Source organism: Heloderma suspectum, chromosome 1 (assembly GCF_057233095.1).
Source record: "Heloderma suspectum isolate Gila_16-S chromosome 1, 16-S_ref, whole genome shotgun sequence".
NCBI lineage: Eukaryota > Metazoa > Chordata > Lepidosauria > Squamata > Helodermatidae > Heloderma > Heloderma suspectum.
The window spans coordinates 304,142,853-304,164,635 of record NC_139458.1 but is presented as its reverse complement, the minus strand read 5'-3'; the positions used below and the strand labels follow the sequence as shown (position 1 = coordinate 304,164,635).

The window sequence follows — 21,783 nt, the reverse complement described above, 5'->3', positions numbered from 1 at the left end:
TTTCAATATTAAGTAGTTGAGACCATGGAAGCATATCTTCTTGAAAAGTGAGTGTTGTCAAAAAAAAAGTATCTTGGGGCTAGTACTGATGTTCTGTAGAAACATGGTACTACTGTGGCTGCTCCCATGCCACTCAAGGCAATAGCTTCATCTTCTGCTTACTGAGTTTCACCAGCATGGTATGTTAAAGCATGATCTCCTTTAGCTACAAGGACAGAAGGTGTAGATGTCACCCAGGGTGGTGTGAGAGCAACCACGTTGCTCCAGGTATTGTGTAGATACAAGAGTGAGAGAATCCTAAACTCCCAAGCGCCATCCCCCCATAGATCCCTCCAGTTTTGTAGATAGGTTTTGACACGTCATCCTTACGTATGCATTATGTGGTAGGTGGCACTATAACCTGGAAGAAAATAGTATTTGTTCTTCATTTACTATTGGCGCATGAAGCAGTGTAAACTGGCTTTTTTTCCAGCGGCTATAACAAAACCAGTAACCTGATCCTATGAAGGTTTACTTAGAAGTAAGACCTATTGAGTTAAAAGGGGTTCGCTTCCAAGTGTGTGCAGGATTTCAGTCTTGGATAAAATGCAAAATAATAATATGGAATTCTACTTTGAAATACAGTTAAAAATATAGGCAACAAGAAGGAAGAACGCACAAGAATACAACAAGATCAGTCATTAAGGTAGAAAAGCAAAGCCACCGATTAGTCCTTAGCGTATCACTGGCAAGCTTGTAGGACAATTTTTACTATATGAAACAGCCTAAGGAGAAGTTCACTTTAGAGAGTTAAATTGTGTAGCACAGTCATAGTCACAAAAAATACATCTGTGTTTGATTGGAATGAGATCAGGAAACCTGATCACGACATCAGCCAGTATCAGGAGCCTCTCCAGCTTTTGCCAGCTGTTGATTTTGCTGATAGAGATAAGGAGCTGCTTTCCTACACTGTCCTCTTGTTCAGTGGCTACATACCTTTTTGAGGCACTTACTGGCGTAATCCTATGCATGTTAAGACAGAAAGAGTCGTACAACTCCCAGCATACCTGAGACAAGCTGGCTGGGGAATGCTGGGAGTTGTGGGACTTTTGTCTGTCTAAATATGCAGAAGATTGCGCCCTAAATCTTTTTCTAGAAGTAAATACTGAATACTTTAATCTGAATGTAAATCTTCACTCTGAAGCTTTGTTTCATCCTTTGTCACTAAGTAATGTCTGTGTGGTTGGTTTCGGAGCGCATGTTGTTCTTGTTTTTGTATGTTGTTTTTTGCAGGGCTGATGGTGTAATGAGGACAATGGTCCCAGAAAAATTACTGAAGAGCATGCCAATATTACAGGGACAAATAGATGCACTTCTTGAATTTGATGTATGTATCTAATGTTTTATTAAATATTTATGATAAAAAGAAAACACTTCCCACTATGGAATTCAGTAGAAGTTCCCACTATGGAACTCAGTCGAATGCTCCTGAATTCAGCCCTAAGCCTGGATGTTCAGGTTTCAGCAGTGGCCAGGAGTGCTTTTGCACAGTTAAAACTAGTGCGCCAGCTGCACCCATTCCTGGAGATGTCTGGCCATGGTGACACATGCCTTAGTTACATCCCGTTTGGATTACTGCAACGCGTTCTATGTGGGGCTGCCTGTGAAGAGTGTTCGGAAACTGCAGTTGGTTCAAAGAGCTGCTGCAAGACTGTTGACTGGGGCTGGTTACAGGGAGCACACATCTCCCTTGTTAAAACAGCATCACTGGCTTCCAGTCTATTTCCGGGCACAATTCAAAGTGCTGGCTATGACCTATAAAGCCCTATATGGCTCCGGTCCTGGTTATCTGAAAGACCGTATCCTCCCTTATGAACCTGCCCGTGTTCTGAGATCTTCTGGGGAGGCCCTTCTCTCAGTCCCACCACTGTCACTGGCATGTTTGGTGGGAACCCGGGAGAAGGCCTTCTCAGTGGCTGCCCCACAGCTGTGGAACACCCTTCCCAGGAAGGCTAGGATGGCTCCCTCTTTGATGTGTTTCCGGAAGCAGACTAAAGCATTCTTGTTGCAGCGGGACATAGCTGGCACCCGGGGGTAAGCTGCTAAAATGTTGTTTTATGCTGTTTTAATATAATTTTAATTATATTGTTTAATTTATATTTTAACTTTTGTATATTTTATATGTTTTAATTGTATATGTTTTAATTTTTGTAAGCCGCCTTGTGTCCCAGTACTGGGGAAAAGGCGGGGTCTAAATAAATATAATAATAATAATAATAATAATAATAATAATAATAATAATAATAGAAAATGTAACTTCAGGCCATTGAACTCGCACTAACTTGGCACTTTTTGTAAGCTTGTCCAAGCTGCAGAAATAATAAATGGATTGAACTACACTGAATATCATTTTTGCATTCCACTACATTACTGTACAGCTTGGTCCTCCAAATGTTAGCAGCATACAAATATCAAAATAATATGCATTGCACACAATAAGATCCTGCTGGGAACTGTTAGCACCATTCAGTTTTCCTTTTCCAGTCTATTTTTTTCAAAGGGGAAAAAGAGGGGATTTGGCTATTGCTAGGAATGAAGTTCCCCTCTCCAGGTTCTGTTGTCTCCTAGGAGAGGCAAGCTGAGCTCTTCATACTTTACTATAAATCTTCCTGGACATAATTTGTATCTTCTGTTAATGTGCATGAAACAGACTCAAATGTTCACTCCAAACGGTGCCTGAACAATGTACATGACTGCTAATATTCCATATTGTGCTGAAGGAAAATCTAGCTCCAAGTGTTGTAAATCACAGTGAATAAACCATGGGTTCTTATTTTTATGTAGGTTCATCCAAATGAACTGACCAATGGTGTCATAAATGCTGCATTTATGCTTCTTTTCAAAGATCTCATCAAGCTTTTTGCGTGTTACAATGATGGAGTTATTAACTTATTAGGTAAGTAAATTGGTGAGGAATGTTTTAAAGTTACTTGGCTGTTAAAAGAATGGTAGTTTTGCAAGTTAACCTTGTTAGAGAGGAAAAAGACAATGTTGATTTCCAAACCCATGGATTAACTGAACTGTCTCTCCCAAATCCGTCTGTGTCTTTAGGTGTTTCTGCACAAGTGATTTATTGCATGCTAGTAATTGGTCACACGTGGAAATTTGCGGGTCCTTTATGTGATGTTGTCAATTTTATATTTATATTTATTTAAGTTATTTAAAATATTTCTTGGCTGCCTTTCAGGGCAGAAGCTCTCCCAAGGCGGCTTACAGCAATAAAATACATAAAAAGAGTTAAAATATTAAAAGTGATAAAAACATAAACAACAGTAAAATTGTTGTCAACAATTGTTGACCTCCAGGATGCCTTGTGCATATTTCCCCCTTTATCACACTTTCAAAAAGATTGGAGATAAACTAGTAATGAAAATTAATGGCACCGTATCAGGAGTGTGTAATGCCGGATTAGCGCCATGAACTTGCTGAGGAAGGACTTTCCTCAATTCAAACCATGTGTCTCTCGATTGCAGATTGGAGGGAGAAGAGGGTAAAATGCCTCCCTGCAATGAAGGGAGATAAATCTGAACCCTCACCCCACCAAGCTCAGAATCAATGTCCTCTGTTGATTCACAGCAGCCCATTAAGTTGAGTTGGGCTTACTCCCAATTAAGTGTGCCTTGGGCTGTGAGGAAACAGTACAGCACAAGTTAAGTAACAAAAGCAAGACTCCCCCTCTGCCTGCTCCTTTGTGCACATGCAAGGAGGGAGGCACGTCCTCTATGCAAACCACGGGTCTGCTATGTAAAGAAGCCCTTCCTAATCCCACAAAGAAATCAAAAGCAGAAAGCCCCAGAAACAGAGTGTGTGTGTGTGTGTGTGTGTGTGTGTTTTCTTATGTAGAGACACCCTTTGCCTATCTTTAACAAACACAGGCTACTGTGATAGTACTGGTAACTGGGTTAAGAAAAAGAGAGTGTAGAGATCAGTTCTGTTAGCCCATTTCTATGTGCCCTTTGAGAAGGCACAACTTAAACATTGGGTTTATTTAGATTCTACTTGATGAAGAATACAATCAACATCATAATGTTAGGCATGAATTTCAATACTTGCACCTACAGTCCCTCTGTCTTGAACCGGCCCCAGTGTTGTGAAGATTACCCACTGACCACATATATGCGATTCCTCCCTTTGTAATGTTTACTGGTGTTCCCATACTTATGAAAACTAGAATCCTCATTTTGCCTATAATATGCCTCTGAAAGGTAAACTGATTTTCCCTGATCAGAGCCCATCAAGATGATTAAAGCAGTAACAACTCTGTTAAGTGACCTTTTGATTCATAGTTTTCCCCCCACAAACTTGAACTGTATAGCTAATATCCCTGACCCAAAATGATTCAGTCCCCACTTCATGGTTCTTTAATCCACCCACTCTTATAAGGCTTGAAGCCCAGAATTGACAAAATATTTTCAGGAAGACTTTACTGCGTTTACTCATCTTTAGCTAAAAATACATTTTAAAATATCAAGTTTGTGAATTTATTAATGTGGCGATCTTTACACTCATAAAGCCCACTGACAGGTATCCCTTTCTTTTCATCCATGTGGGAACAAATGATACCACCAAGCGGAGCTATGAAGAAATTACGTCAGACTTCGAAGCTTTGGGAAGGAAACTCAAGAAGTTTGGGGCCCAGATAGTTTTCTCATCCATCCTTCCAGTAGTTAGAAGAGGGATAGAAAGGGAAAGAAAAATACTCTGAATGACTGGCTACAAAAGTGGTGCAGATGAGAGTGATTTGGATTCTGGGACCAGAGGCTATACTTCCTGGAAGATGGACTGTTGGCAAGGGATGGGTTGCACCTCACATGGTCTGGGAAGAATGTGTTTGGCCACAGCATGAAGAACTTTATCAGGAGGGCTTTAAACTGAATGCTATGGGGAAGGGAGATGTAAAGTTGGGGATAACAGTGGACGAAGGCTCATGCACTGCAACAGAGAGAACAGCTCTGATAGCGCCCAATAATAGTCTTCACAAACATGTAGGAAGAAAGCCAGACCATGAAGCACATGGTCTTCAGTGTCTATATCAGAGCTTTCCAAACTGTGTGTCGCGACACATTAGTGTGTCACCGGCAGTGTGTAGGTGTGTCGCGCGAAAATTGTGCGGAAGGGCACCGCGGAGTTCCCTTACTCGTGTTTGCTTTGCTTGGTCCCTCCCCTGGAACTTCCTAAAGCAGCTAATGTTAAAGCAGCTTAGCTGCTAAGGCTTAGGTGCTTTAACATTAGCTGCTTTAGGACCACGTGGCGTCTTGATGCAGGACGCACGTGATTGGTGGTGTTGGAGCGGTACGGCGAAGAGTGTGGTAACGCTGGCTGCACGAGGAGTGTGGAAACGCTGGCTGCACGAGGAGTGTGGAGAATTCCAAGTTAGCAGAGCAATTAGTTGAGTAATTTGCAATCAGCTTGGGCGAGAGGCTTCCCCACGTCCTCGGTGTGGCTGCAGGGCAGCGGGGGAAAACAACGGCCCGCTGGATGCCCCCAGAGCAGGGAGGGCTGCGCCGCGCAGGCGAGGAGCTTCGAGCCTGCGCTCCCCAGAAAGGTAGAGGCGCGGGGTGAAGAGAGGGGAAGGGAGGCACTGCCCTGGGAGCAGAGCTTGGCCAACACCGGCGCAGAGAACTGGCAGCGGCCACCAGCCCTGCATGGTTTCGGGCATACCCTTCACGGACTTCTGGCCAAAGTACCACACAGGTGGAAACGCCACCTGGGACTGCACCGAGCGGGCCGTCCACCATCTTGGCCAGTCGGAACAGAGCTCAGTTGATTTCTGCCATTTATTTTTATTTTTACTCTGCTGTAATTGTGGATTAACCACCCACTGGCAGTGTACCACCGGAGAGTGCTGGAACTGGACTCTGGACATAGGCATTGCAAATATTTACAGCAGTATAGCCTTGTAGTGAGACATATACATTTACACCATTTTTGTTGGACTTTTGCTTCTCTACTTCATGTGTTTTTGCAGCTGAGCTCCTACCTGGAACTATGTGTCCTAATATGTATTGTAAATACTTTAGTTAATTTTGTTTATTTTTCACATTTTCTCCTGGTCCTGATTCCTATCTTTATCTCACTTTATCGCTGTGGGAGTGGAGCGCAGGTGCTGTTTATTTTCATAAGAAAAAACAGAGAAAGATAAGCACTAAAAACATGAAAGTATGGTACCAAATAAATTAAAGTGTCATTTTACCTCAAAACACTGTCATTTGTCAGAAAAACCAGTAGGATACTTTATTGAGCTTTCAAAAATCTATAAAGAAGCAGTCTGCATCATTCACAAAGAGAATGAAGACATCAGAGAAAGCTCAAAAGGCAAGTTACTTGGTTGCTCAAATAATTGCCAAAAAGAAGGACCCACACGCTATTGCCGACACCATCATAAAGGAATCTTGCTGTGCTATTGTTCAAACAATGTTTGGGCCTGAATTTGAGATAGAAGTTAATAAAACCCCTTTGGCAGATAACACAATCGGAAGACGTATTCAAGACATGTCTGATGACATTAAGCAGCAAATGAAGGATATTTTTCAAGACGATAATATGATCTTTACATTGCAATTAGATGAAGCAACAGATGTCAGTGGGTTACCACAATTATTGGTTTTTATATGCTTCATTCATACTGACAGAATTATTGAGCAATTCTTGTGTTGTCTAGAACTTCCAATGAGAACTAGAGGTGAAGATATATTTAAAACTTTTGATTGCTTCATGAAGGAAAATAATTTGCAATGGTTAAATTGTGTAGGAATATGCACAGATGGCGCACCCTCAATGGTTGGTTCAACAAAAGGTTTTATAGCTTTAGCAAAGAAAGAGAATGAAAATATTATAATTACTCATTGCTTTTTACATCGCTAAGCACTAGTCGCGCAAACCATTGGAAATGAATTAAGAAAAGTTTTGGACAAAGTGGTTCAAATGGTCAATTACATTAAAAGTAGACCTCTTCAATCAAGATTATTTGCTCATATTTGTGAAGACATGGGGACAAGGTTTAAAAAGCTTCTACTACACACAGAAGTTCGTTGGCTCTCAAGAGGTCGAGTGCTTTGTCGTGTATATGAATTGAGAGAAATGATGCTTAAACTTTTTGAGGAAAATCAGCAGAATGAATTCTGTGATCTAATTCAAAGCAAACTTTGGTGCACAAAATTGGCATATCTTGCTGACATATTTGAACATTTGAATAAAATAAACACTAGTATGCAAGGAAAAGGAGAAAATATCTTAACAGCAGTAGATAAAATTTGTGCTATGAGAGACAAAATAGCAATTTGGAAAAGGAAAGTGAAAGAAGGAAATTTTGAAATGTTTTCCAAAACTGCTGAGTGCCAGCTAAAATGTGATATCATTTATATCAGCTCGCTAATTGTTGACCATTTAACATTGCTTGGAGAGAAAGTTCATCATTACTTCCCAAATGTTGAAATCCAAGACTATGATTGGATCAGAAATCCATTTCTTTCAACTGCAATGAGGAATTTTTCACTTATTGAAGAAGAAGAATTAGCTGACATAAAAAATGATCGAAATCTGTTAATGATGCATGAACAGGGTGACTTAGACAGCTTTTGGATTCACATTTCAAAAATGCATCCAAACATAGCTAAAAAAGCGTTAAAAATTCTTCTTCAGTTTTGTACTACATACATTTGTGAAGAATCCTTTTCAACGATGGCAAACTTAAAGACAATGAAAAGTGGAAGCTTAAAAATGCTTGATGATGAAATGCGAGTGTCTTTATCTAATATTCCACCAAATATTGAAAAGCTGTGTTCATCCCATCAACCTCATACATCCCATTAAAATGGTAAGTAGTTATTGGTGTTATTCAACTTTTTTATTGTTATTGGTGTTATTCAACTTTTTTAAATTCTTGCACATATTTACATACTGTTACTCATAAATGACACAATATATGTTATCTTACAAATCATATGTTTTTAAAAATATAAATGAAAGGTTTTCATGAGAAATGTTGTATCCCCATACATTTCGTTATTACAATTTATGTATGTGTCCGTATCTCTTATAACAGGTTAGTTTAACCTCTGGTTTGCTAGTAAAACTGCGTTACCGTGTCACAAAATGATGCATATCTAAAAAGTGTGTCACCAACACAAAAAGTTTGGAAAGCTCTGGTCTATATACTAATGCCCAGAGTATGGGAAACAAACAGAACATACTTGAACTCATAATACAGGAGGGAAATGATGACTTGATAGGTGTAACTGAGACTTGGTGGGATGACTCTTATGACTGGAATACAGCAGTTGAAGGATATAACTTGTTCAAAAAGAACAGGAGGAACAGAAAGGGAGGTGGGGTTGCACGATATGTTAAAAATATCTCTGCACAGAAATACAGGAGGAGGAGCTTGGTAGCCCCATCGAGAGCATCTGGGTTGAAATAAATGGAGCAAAGAATAAAAGGAACCTGGTGGTCAGAGTCTACTACCGGCCACCCAATCAAGGAGAAGATGAGGATGAAACTTTTGAAAAGCAAATAGCCAGTGTTTCAAGGAAGCATGATGTAGTAGTAATGGGGAACTTCAATTTCCCCAGAACTTGTTGGGACACAAATTCTGCAAAACATGGCCCCTCCAGGAAATTCCTGACTTGTATGGCGGATAACTTCCTCCTACAGAAAGTAGAGGAAGGAACTAGAGGATTGGCTATCCTTGACTTGATCCTAACCGACAGAGATGACTTAGTGGATAAAGTAGCACTTACGGAACTCTGGGGGAAAGTGACCGTGTTATACTTGAGTTCATGGTTCTAAAGGAAGCAAAAGCTGAGTGTAGCCAAACACATAACCTGGATTTTAGGAAAGCCGATTTTAATAAACTCAGAACAGTGATAAGTAAGGTCCCATGGCAAGCGACTCTAACAGGAAAAGGAGTCCAAGATGGGTGGGAGTTTAAAAAAAAGGAAATTCTCAAGGTACGATAACAAACAATTCCAACAAGAAGAAAAGGTGGAAGACAACAGAAGAAGCCAATGTGGCTTCACAAAAAGCTTAGGGATGACTTAAAAACAAAAAAGGACACATATAGGAAGTGGAAAGAAAGCCAAACTACAAAGGAAGAGTACAGACAGGTAGCACAGAATTGCAGGGATGGCATCAGGAAGGCTAAAGCTGAGAACAAGCTGAAGTTAGTGAAGGATGCTAAAAGCAACAAAAAAGCTTTCTTCAGATACATGCATAGAAAAAGACAGATGAAAGAAATGGTGGTTCACCTATTAAATAAGGATGGCAAAATGATAACAGATGACAAAGAAAAGGCAGAAGTGCTCAATTCCTACTTTGGCTCAGTCTTCTCCCAAAAGAGAGTCTATGACCCCCTGGCAAAGGCGAAGTACAGGCTGAAGGGGCAGGATTGCAACTTGAGATCAATAGGCATATGGTCAAGGAACAACTAATTACTTTGAATGAGTTCAAATCTCCAGAGCCAGATGAACTGCATCCTAGAGTAATAAAGGAACTGGCAGAAGAACTCTCAGAACCACTCTCTATTCTCTTTGAGCAATCATGGAGGACAGGTGAAGTGCCAGATGACTGGAGGAGGGCTAATGTTGTCCCTACCTTCAAAAAGGGTAAAAAGGAGGAACCTGGGAATGACAGACAAGTCAGTCTGACATCAGTCCCTGGAAAATTCTGGAGCAGATGATAAAGCAATCCATCTGTGGGCACCTTGCAAACAATGCAGTGATTATTCGAAGCCAACATGGATTTGTCAAGAACAAATCCTGCCAGAGGAATCTGATTTCATTTTTTTGATCAAGTCACCTCCCTTGTGGACCGTGGGAATGCTGTGGACATAATATACCTCGACTTCATAAAGCTTTCGACAAAGTGCCCCATGATATCCTGATGACCAAACTAGCTTAACGTGGGCTAGATGAAACAACTCTCAGGTGGGTCCACAGTTGGCTACAGAATCAGACTCAAAGAGTGCTTATCAATGGGATCTTCTCAAACTGGGGAGAGGTAACGAGTAGGGTACCGCAGGGCTCAGTCCTGGGCCCAGTGCTCTTCAACATTTGTATTAATGACTTGGAGGAGGAGATGCAGGGAATGCTGATCACATGTGCAGATGACACAAAATTGGGCGGGATAGCTAATACCTTGGAAGACAGAAACAAAATTCAAGGTGATCTTGATAAGCTGGAGTGCTGGGCAGAAAACAACAGAATGACATTTAATAGGGATAAATGCCAAGTTCTGCACATAGGAAAAAGAAACCAAATGCACAGTTACAAGATGGGGGATACGTGGCTCAACAACTCTACAAGCGAGAAGGCTCTTGGAATTGTTGTCGATCACAAGCTGAATATGAGCCAACAATGTGATGTGGCTGCAAAAAAGGCAAATGCTATTTTGGGCTGCATTAATAGAAGCATAGCTTCCAAATCCCAGGAAGTACTAGTTCCCCTCTACTCAGCACTGGTTAGGCCTCATCTGGAGTACTGTGCCCAGTTCTGGGCACCACACTTTAAGAAGGATGCAGACAAGCTGGAGAGGGTTCAGAGAAGGGCAACAAAGATGATCAGGGGACTGGAAACCAAGCCCTATGAAGAGAGACTGAAAGAACTGGGCATGTTTAGCCTTGAGAAGAGAAGACTGAGGGGAGATATGTTAGCGCTCTTCAAGGTTGTCACTGTGAAAGCTTGTCACAAAGAGGAAGGCCAGGATCTCTTCTCGATCATCCCAGAATGCAGGACATGGAATAATGGGCTTAAGATACAGGAAGCCAGATTCTGGCTGAACATCAGGAAAAACGTCCTGATCGTTAGAGCAATATGACAATGGAACCAGTTACCTAGGGAGGTGATGGGCTCTCCCACACTGGAGGTATTCAAAATGAAGCTGGACAGCCCTCTGTCAGGGATGCTTTGACCTGGATTCCTGCATTGAGCAGGGGGTTGGACTCGATGGTCTTATAGGCCCCTTCCAACCCTATGATTCTATGATTTTTGTTGTTTGTGAACTGCCCAGAGAGCTTTGGCTATTGGGCAGTATAGAACTGAAATAAATAAGACGCTGAACTGCAGACCGGAAGGTTGGCAGGACAGCAGTTCGAGACCCGAGTGCCGCGTGACGGAGTGAGCTCCTATCTTCAGTCCCAGCTCCTGCCAACCTAGCAGTTCGAAAGCAAGAAATTGCAAGTAGATAAATAGGTAGCGCTTTGGCGGGAAAGGTAACAGCGTTCCGTGCACCTCGGTGTTCAGTCATGCTGGCCACATGACTACGGAAGCGTCTTCGGACAGCGCTGGCTCTTCAGCGTAGAAATGGAGATGAGCACCACACCCTAGAGTCAGACACGACTGGTTGGGGACACCTTTACCTTTTCACCTTTAATGCCAACAAATGTTCCAATGCACATTGGGCTGCCTAATGTAACTTTACTAAAAATGAACTTTATAAGCGGTTTGTCTCACAAACAGGCTTTCCTAGGATTTCAATTCAGATGGGAAAGAGGAATTGAGTTTAAGCATAGGCATATGCTAACAACCCCATATTTTGTATTTGTATATGGTGTATGTGAATATCCAGGTATGAATATGGTAGCCTCCATAAAACTCCCTTGGGTGGTGTGGAAATAGCAGACTTGGCAATAAGTAGTCATTGCAATGCTGTTAATAGTAAAAGTAATGAGGGCATTTTCCCCCTCTTAAAATGTCTGTCTTCAAATCAAGGCTTGCTTATAAAGAGTACTAATTCTTCTAGGCTTAAACAATTATCTTATTTCTTCCAGAGAAGTTTTTTGAAATGAAGAAGGGACAGTGCAAAGATGCTCTTGAAATTTACAAACGGTTTCTGACTAGAATGACAAGAGTATCAGAATTTCTTAAAGTTGCAGAGGTAAGTGAATCTTCCACAGTGGCCTACAAATCATGTTCATAGCTATTTAGACATATGATCTTCTCACAGTTCTCTATCTGATAGCAGTCTGTTCAGCTACCATGTGCTGTGTACATTGAGCTCAAATGCAGTATCCATAAATAAACTAAATTGTGTGAATTATTTTGCTTACTGAATTTGGAGGGAGGAGGGAGGTGCTCAAGATATCAGTAGAATGTGAGGAATACAATAGCTTGAGGCTATTATAATAGTACAGTAGCTTGAGCTATTGTACTTTTGCCTTCTATATTCTTAATACATGTCATCCAGTTAAAATGATAGTAGTACAACAGTTTAAAATTAAACTGCTTGGTTATTTTCCTGAAAATAGGTGTTGGCAAACAGCAGGGTACTGATGGAAACATCTGCCAAGTTAACTGTTTCTCCACAGTCAATGCTTACAGGATGCTCACTCCTCAATAACTTCTTTTTACCTGAAGATATGGAGACCATGTTGCTTAGACATGTTCCTTGTATACACTTAAACTGGTTTTTACTGCTATGGCTTTCCACTGAGCAAAAAAGTACACATCAAAGAGCTTATTTTTTAATAGTTTTCCTCATAACCAGTTTCCAAAGCCCTGGTAGTTTATGCTGCTTTACATTCATAGTGTAGCTGTAATTCATATCTGGTGCAACAGACTCCATTCACTCAATAGGCCTGAGTATCATAAGATGTGTCATATAGTGCACTGTAATATGCACTAGTTATGGTCAAATTAACTTCCTCAATATGTCATTGAGTATAATCCCATTGGGGGGCCACGGTGGCTTAGTGGTTAAGACGCTGAACTGCAGACTGGAAGGTTGGCAGGACAGCAGTTCGAGACCCGAGTGCTGCGTGATGGAGTGAGCTCCCGTCTTCAGTCCCAGCTCCTGCCAACCTAGCAGTTCAAAAGCAAGAAATTGCAAGTAGATAAATAGGTACCGCCTCTGCGGGAAAGGTAACAGCATTCCGTGCACCTCGGTGTTCAGTCATGCCGGCCACATGACCACGGAAGCGTCTTCGGACCGCGCTGGCTCTTCGGCTTAGAAACGGGGATGAGCACCGCACCCTAGAGTCAGACACGACTGGTTGGAGACATCTTTACCTTTTTACCGTTTTATAATCCCATTGAGAACTCACGTAACATAATGGATAAGAGACTGTACTGTGAATGAGGAATTCCCCAGTTTTCATCTCTGGAGCTCGGTGTCTTGCCTAATATTTCTCTGCCTCAAGTCTCCCATATAGTGATAATAGTGACCCACCATAGAGAATTGTTGCAAGGGTTACTGAGAACATGTATGTGAAACATGCATGTCAAACACTCAACAAATATACAAATGCTAAACATTATCTCTCTCAAACCCCTTTCCCTTTCCCAGAATAGTCCAAAATACCAGTAAACAGCTGAAGGCTATATCTGAACTGTATTTTCATAAATGTAAGATGACAGATATGGTGGACAAGTGACATGTGTGTGCTCTCTCTCTCTCTCTCTCTGATATTCCAGAACAGTATAGATTGGGGAGTGGATTTTGGCCCCAGAAAGCTCTTGATTACTAATTGCAAACTGGCAAGCATCGTGGCTTGGATTCAAAGAATTGCACATAAAGTTTCACTTACGCAACACGACTTTCCTTATGCGGCCCCTTGCACCGGCCAAAACTGTCCTGAGGGTTGCTGGGGAGTAGGGGGCTGGGGGGCTTGGGTAATCTGGCAGTGCTGGCATCTACACCTGAGGGGGAATGGGGATTGGCAGAAATCAGAAACGCACGCACTCTCTTAAATGAATGGAAGTATCTGCCACTCATGCTAAAGGCATTTTGGATCCAAGCCAACTAATGTGGGTTACGGCTTGCTTTGATCCTTTCAAATTGGAGTGTAAATTGGTAAAAACTCGAAACTTGCTAAATGGAGAGCTGCTGTTTTCACCATATGGGCCATATGTTACTGTGTTTCTAAAACTAGTCTTCCGCAGATCTAACCTATCTTTAGTTTTTAGCTTCGAAGTATGAAAGTGGTAAGCAAGAGCTTAAACAGAAAGGTAGCAAAGGCATTAGCGTAACAGCATTGGGCACTTCCGACTGAGCCCAAAGGCAACCCCCTGGGCACGAGGCTCAGGGTTGCCAATCTGTGAGTCTGGCCTGAATAAAAAGCACAAACAAATAGCAGTGGCAATATCAAGTGTTTCAAGATGGGCTAAAAGTAAAAGTGGTGTGTTATTGGTAGTGCATTGTCCCATCAAACTAGAAGAGATTCCTGGTGGACAGGTTTTATGTTGCCATCATGACTTTCCACAATTCAGTCCCTAGCTTGTCTGCTCCTTGCTGCTTCTCTCAGTTGGCCAGAGGACTGTGTTTGGGCAGGTTCCAGTGCAATGATTTGTGCCTAATCTCATCTGATCTCAGAAGCTAAGCCGGGTCAGCCCTGGTTAGTACTTGGATGGGAGGCCGCCTGGGAATCAGGCTTCCTGCATTGAGGAGGGGGTTGGACTCGATCGTCTTGTTGTTGTTGTTGTTGTTGTTCAGTCGCTCAGTTGTGTCCGACTCTTCATGACCCCATGGACCATAACACACCAGGCCTTCCTGTCCTGCGCTCTCTCCTGGGGTGTGCTCAAGTTCATATTCATTGCATCGGTGATGCTATCTAGCCATCTCATCCTCTGCCGTCCCCTTCTCCTTTTGCCTTCAGTCTTTCCCAGCATCAGGGTCTTTTCCAGAGAGTTTTCTCTTCGCAGTAGGTGGCCAAAATATTTGAGCTTCAGCTTCAGTATCTGTCCTTCCAATGAGCACCCAGGGTTGATTTCCTTTAGGATTGACTGATTTGACCTCCTTGCAGTCCGGGGGACTCGTAAGAGTCTTCTCCAGCACCACAGTTCAAAAGCATCAATTCTTCAGCGCTCAGCCTTCCTTATAGTCCGGCTCTCACAGCCATACATTACTACTGGGAAAACCATAGCTTTGATTAGACGGACCTTTGTCGGCAAGGTGATGTCTCTGCTTCTTACTATGCTGTCTAGGTTTGCCATAGCTTTCCTCCCGAGGAGCAAGCGTCTTTTAATTTCATGGCTACATTCACCGTCTGCGGTGATCTTGGAGCCCAAGAAAATAAAATCTGTCACAGCTTCCATTTCTTCCCCTTCTATATGCCAGGAAGTGATGGGGCCAGATGCCATGATCTTAGTTTTTTTAATGTTGAGTTTCAAACCAGCTTTTGCACTCTCCTCTTTCACCCTCAACAAGAGGCTCTTGAGATCCTCTTCGCTTTCTGCCATTAGGGTGGTATCTTCTGCATATCGGAGGTTGTTGATAATTCTCCCGGCAATCTTAATTCCGACCTGTGATTCATCCAACCCGGCGTTTCTCATGATGTACTCTGCATATAAGTTAAATAAGCAGGGTGACAATATGCAGCCTTGTCGTACTCCTTTCCCAATTTTGAACCAATCGGTTGTTCCATGTCTGGTTCTTACTGTTGCTTCTTGACCCTCGTACAGGTTTCTCAGGAGACAGGTAAGGTGGTCTGGTACTCCCATCACTTTAAGAATTTGCCACAGTTTGTTGTGATCCACACAATCAAAGGCTTTAGCATAGTCAGTGAAGCAGAAATAGATGTCTTGTAGGCCCCTTCCAATTCTATGATTTGCCAAGGCTGCATACTGTTCAATGATAGCATGTTGCTTTTCTCTTCCTCCAACATAAGGTAACATTTGCATGCTTCTACTGCAGCTTCTTTTTCTGATGAACAGTGATATCAATATTCAGGGTTACGGATAGCCCAATTTTTAAATAAATATGGGGTCTCTTATTGCAGGCATTCATTCACTTTTATGCGTGGAGCAGGGAGGAACTACAGTCATGACGCCTGATCTGTGCATAAGAGATTTGGTGTGTGTTTGGGGTGGGGGTTATAGTTGTCCGGAGCTGCTGTTACGTGTGGATAATATTATGCCATATGAAGCTTTGTATCTTCTAGAAACATGCATTTTAAGAGCAACTGTATGTGAAAAGAGAATGTATGTTCCAAATGGAACTTGTAACAGTTTGTGAGTTAAAAATAACTTCTCAGATTTGACAGCCAAATTAAGCTATTAAAGTTTTCAGGACTTGTAAAACGTGAAAACTTATTTCTAAAAATATATTTTTGTTTTTATTATCCACAGCAAGTTGGAATTGACAAAGGAGACATTCCTGATTTAACGCAAGTAAGTTCCTAAGTTGCATTTAAGCTGATGGTTGGTAATAGTAGCAAAAATTACTTCTATTAATTTAGCATGCAACCTAATAGCATTACTCTTTAAAATATTTTAAGGTCAAAAGATGCACCTGAAAACAGCAACCATTTTGATTGATGCTGATCCATCCTTTTTTGTTATCACAAGAGGACTTCATTTTTTCAGGCCATATTTAATTTAAAGATTCGTAATGAAAAGACTGTCCATTTCTTCTCCCTTTCAGAGGTGCAAATTGAACCCAAAAGCTGAGAGTGTGAGTAGTGCACCTGGGAGATGACATTCTGAAGTACTGAATACCTGTTTTGATCTAGTCCATAACATGAACTCTGTTGGCTTAGTCTTTGTCTCCAGACAAGAGCTCTGGAGACCTCTTTAGAGCTGCCACAATAAGACCAAAATCTGGTTAAGGAGATACATTGTCAGAAGCCAGAGAGCTGGTGTAGTGTGGTGGCCAAGAACTTGAGCTGGAAGCCCCAGTTTCAAATCTCGGATCCCTGGGTGACCATAGGCAAGTCACTAGCCCAATTTGCATGATCGCTGCTAGGGAAATAAGCCATAGTGGCTTATTTCTCCTGCCAGGCGATTAGCATAAGAACCCGGCCAGGGTGGCTTGTTGTAACAAGCCACCCTGGCTGGGTACACACAGCACGACAAGCTGCACTGCTGAGGGTAATTATGCTAATCCCCCTAGCATGTGACCAGCATATCCAGGGTGGTTAACAAGCTACCGTGGCTTGTGAACCAGTTCACTATGTCCGGGATTGGACTACCATGAGGGGAAAAGAAGGCATTGTGGCTTCTCCCCCTGACTGTGCACGTCCTGCAATGCGCACCCATTATTTACATGATTACCTGTGCTGCAGCATGGGTTGACGTGCCCGAACCTGGCATGCAGCAGAGGTGGCTTCGTACCAACTCTACAGCCTACAACTTGCAGTAGGGGTTGTAGGGTAGGTATGAAGCCACTCCCATGGTGCTGCATGCCGGGTTCAGACTACACACCAACCCACACTGCAGCACGGGTAATTATGTAAACGATGGAGGCAGGGGAAGAAGCCACGATGGCTTCTTCACCACCACCACCCGCAATCATCCAAACACCCCCTATTTCTCAGCTCTCATTTGTAATATGGGAAAATAACTGGCCTGCCTTACAGGATTGCTGTAAAGATTATGAGATGATATATGTGAGCCAAGTTTTAAAAGTTCAGGAAACATGCTACTATATAAAAACAAAGTAGTTTCACACAGACCTAATCTAGGGATAAAGTGCTTTAAAAATATTACTGTAGCATCCCTATCCTGCTTCAGCATAATCATTAAGATTCTTGCAAATAAATGAGATTGTTTTACCTTCAGTTGCACAGTAGCATGACATCATTACATGAAAGACAGCTCATTGATTTAGAAATCCTAAGCTAGAATGGGATGCTCATATAATGTTTGCATGTCTCAGTGCTTGAAAGATAGCACTGAAGTTAAAGTCAAATGGTCAGTAGTTCTCTGTGCCTGGAGATAGGGAACTGATGTGTGGTTGTGCTTGCTGGGCCTTCTTGATACTCTTGATTACAAGGTGTTGGTTATGTTGCTCTCATAAGTATTCAGAGGACCGTGTATCCACCACTTTTGCTCAGTTCCTGCAGGGTGATTCCTGATTATGTTTGTGGGCTGGGGGTGGGGTGGGTTGCCCAAAAGGACACAAGGAGGTGATGAGCAGAATTCTATTTTGTGTGCGGTTCTGGGCAATATTTTTGTGTAGAGAATGTAAGTACATCATCTTCTTTGTGTCTTTGGGAGTCTCTTTTCTTAGATAGTACCTGGACTTCGCAGAGGAGGGCATATGGAGAAGCCAATCAAAGTTAAACTGAAACAAGGCCAAGTTAAAGATGGTTGACAGGCTTTCCACCTGGTAACAGAGTAGATAAGAATCTATTAGATACATACATACGTACATACATACATATCCGTACATATATAAAGTCACCACTTCCAGTGTTTCAGCTGCACCAAGTACAAATTTGTTTGAGTGATTAACCTTTAAGGTCGAAGTGGTCTGGATCCAGAATATCTTTATGACCCCCTTCCGTATGAGCCTGCTCCGGTGCTAGGGTGGCCAGATGGGAAAGAGGGCAGGGCTCCTGTGCCTTTAATAGTTGTGTAGAAGAGGGAATTTTACCAGATGTACCTTGTTATGAAAGCTTTCTTCTTCTGCACAAATGTTAAGGGTCCAGGAGGCATGTCCTCTTTTCCAGCCACCCTCTCTGGTGCTCTGTTCAACAACTGAGTCCTTGTAGACTATCTCCCCATTTTGCGACATTCAGGAGGCCAGGATGCAAGCAAGGGCCTCCTTGTTTGCAATGCTGATATTGTGAAATGTCCTTCCTAGGATGACCATTTGGCTGCCTCCTTGCTCACCTTTTGGCAAATAGCTAAAACATGGCTCTGAAACAGCCTGAATTTTAACCCTTTTTGTCTTGAATCAGTTTTATTTCCTGTTCCTGAAAGTTCATTTTGGCCATCTTAAAAATTTCCTTATCGCTGTTTTTATGTTCACATTTTAAAAACGATTATTTTCAAATGGTATGTTGCAAGCTACTTTGAGGAACTCTTGTGGAAATGTGGAACCTAAATGTTTTGAAAAAATTAATAAAACTTCTTTTAACACTTTAAATTAGATTTTTAAAAATCAGCTTGCGCTTTTTAATAAAAACCTGGTTTAAACTATATCTGAATGTAATGCAAAGTCTACACTCAGTCTCGATAAACTGCTTCCATGACTCTCTATCAGAACACATTGCATTAATGATACTTTTATGTATGTATGTTATTTGACTGATTTGATTGATTATAGTTCTATACCAGCTTTCTGAAACCAACCAAGGCAGTTTACAAAAAGTTCAGAAAATAAAAAACGTAATCAAATAAATACATAGTAACATTAAAAAAAAACCTTTAAAAGGGGGAAACCTTTTTTTCTATGTAAAAGAATGAAGCAGGAGCAAAAATGTGACTTTTGAGGTCAAGCATTATAACATGACACAGTGACCCAGTTAGCATGATCAAACAACCCATGGCTTGTCAACTGTGGGTTGCTTGTGAGCATGCAGGAGTATACCGGTTCCCGCCTGCTCGAGTATACCGGTTCCCACCTGCTCACCTGTTTCTGGGTTGTTTCACGACATGTGAGCCTGGAAGCTCTTGATTATTTAGGGGCTAACCAACCCAGAGTTAACCCATGGTTTGTTCTTGGGTTAACTCAACCCATAAATGGACTGTGATGTGTGAACCAGGTCAATAGATCATGTAGTATTTAGATTGCCAAACAAAACAGCATGGTAACTAATTTTCATATAATGGACAAACACTGTTTTTCCCAGTTAACTAACAGTCCTTGAATCTGAAAAGTTTTGGACACTTAGTCTTCGAGAAATTGACCTTGTTTAGTATCCCTACATATTGTTGTACAGAGACAGGCAAACAATAATATAATTTCACAAGTTTTTTCCTAAGTAGATAGTAATTCTAAAACACCAAAGTCATGTGAGCGCCATGAGCAGAGGTTTTGGGTTATGCTCCAGCTCCTAGTATAAAGGCTTGATTTTCCGTGGTAATGGTTATATTTTTATTGTTTCTAGCAACAAGTTAGTATGCATGCTTGTTCAGAAGATAGATGAATGAGGAAACTTGATTTAAATCAAATCTCTTTCTTGTTGGTTGTAAATTAATCTACTTTATTTGTGAAATTAGGAATATGTTTCATGGTTCTCTATTCAGCATCCTAAAGGTTGCTTCTAGATCCATTACTACATTTCCAGGTAATAAAGTAGCTAAAAATGCTTCTCAAGTACTCTTCCCTATGAGGAAGATTAGGTTTCTTTGAAATTCATATCTGTTGTCACTAATAAATTGCAGAACCCTGAGGCTTTACTTCTGTAATGCATTCAAAGTGGGTCTGCTGTTCTAAAAACCATTTTAGGGGAGGTTGTAACAAGTTAAAGGTTTTATTTAAACACAGAAAACGGTATGGTGGTAGCCATCCTGTCTTCATCCCATCTTCATTCAAATAATTGTAAGGCTTACATACAGCAATTGGAAATTGTCTGGGATAATAGACCAAGACCTCTGGACAGGTATATATAAACAAGCGGAGCTGCGATGTATTGAGTCAGACCATTGGTACGTTATGTCTGTTCTAGGCATTGGTTCTCCAAGAGCTTTGGCAGAGGCCTTAGTACTGCTATCAGAGATCATGGGGCATAAACCTGGGGTTTGCACTCAAGTTGTAAGTCACGTTAATTTCATAAGTCTAATAAGGACTGAAGAATGTTCACGTTACCACAGACATGGATTATGTGTTTTAAAAATTAGCTTGGATCTGTTGCTATCCATAAGGCAGCTATATCATCCTCTTTAAACAAACAAAAACAAAAAAACCCTTTATTTACAGGTTAGGTTCTAACCATTAGAAGCAGGTACTTGCTAAATCTGTAGCTTATATCAACGTCTAGTGTCATATGTGAAGCAGCCACTGTTTTTAAGATAGTTTCCTATGAAAACAGTTCATCTTTTACATTGTACAATCCTCTACTTGCAGTTGTGACTGCGGGTATTAAAAGGAATCACCAAAGGTTTGGGATTCTGTTGCCAATTTAGTCCTAACTGCAAGCTTTGCACATTGTTACAGATAACTTGTTTAATCAAAGTGTAAATCTATTTTATGTATGAAAATAACTTAGGTATTGCTGACCAGAGTTCTCTGTGATCTGAAAAACAGTGATGATAATGAAAAGTCTCCTTTTAAAGAATATACAATTGATGAACCGGTAATCTTGATAAAATATAGCTTGCATCTACTTTTCTACCTCTGAAGGTTTTCTTCTTTGATCACTGACTTTTTGGAAACCTGCTTATCTAGGCACTATTTTTATCCTGGAGTAGCTAAGGGCACTGTTAATTGTTCTTACTGTACTTACTTTCCTTTCTCATTGTAACAACAGCAAGAGCATGTTTGGGACTCCTTTAAATTTGGCTATAAAACCTTGAGGAATTAAAGGGAGAAAACAATTAAATTGTAGCTGAAGTATTAATATTTTGTGTTGAGCTTTTAACTAATTTTTGAAGGTACAGTTCTGAATGTAAAAGACTACCTTTGGGCCCTTTTTAAAAAACAAGAGACCTGGGTACTGGTCTGGAAAAATAATTCTGTAGATAGACATGTACTGCTTCTGGGAAATTTTCAGACCCGTAGCATAAACCTAGAATGTGGCACTGAGGGTGGACCGGGAGGTCTGCCCACCTCTTTTAGCTCTGATATCCCTGTAATGTCTAATACAGCAACACATTGTGTCATCATACCATGTGTCTCATTGTCCCTGCCTCATTGGTCAGTATGTGTGGAGACACATGGCATGATTACGGGCCTCTCATGCATTTTGTAAGTTTTACAGGGGTGTGAGATCAGACAGGGAGCAGCAGTTTCGTGTCCCTTTATAACACGTAGTCCTGTGCTATGTTGCAACCCTGCCTCTGTAGAGAAGAGAAAAAATGACTAAGCTAATTAGGTTGAATGCACAAGTTATGCATGCAAATACCTCTTTTAGTTTTATGGGTTACT

At 41.3% G+C, this 21,783-nt stretch overlaps 1 protein-coding gene across 2 annotated transcripts in view; it reads left to right on the top strand.

Annotated features, from left to right (window-relative positions):
* The window catches only part of SNAP91 (synaptosome associated protein 91), a 108,811-nt gene that overhangs the window by 35,050 nt on the left and 51,978 nt on the right, over positions 1 to 21,783 (top strand). The window contains exons 6-10 of one of the 2 annotated variants that reach the window (XM_084827017.1): positions 1,273 to 1,366; positions 2,824 to 2,935; positions 11,804 to 11,910; positions 16,098 to 16,139; positions 20,906 to 20,992. In XM_084827017.1, coding sequence (XP_084683143.1) covers positions 1,273 to 1,366; positions 2,824 to 2,935; positions 11,804 to 11,910; positions 16,098 to 16,139; positions 20,906 to 20,992 — 442 coding nt within the window. The remainder of the gene's footprint in view (positions 1 to 1,272; positions 1,367 to 2,823; positions 2,936 to 11,803; positions 11,911 to 16,097; positions 16,140 to 20,905; positions 20,993 to 21,783) is intronic. The other variant, XM_084827018.1, reaches the window with a different exon arrangement.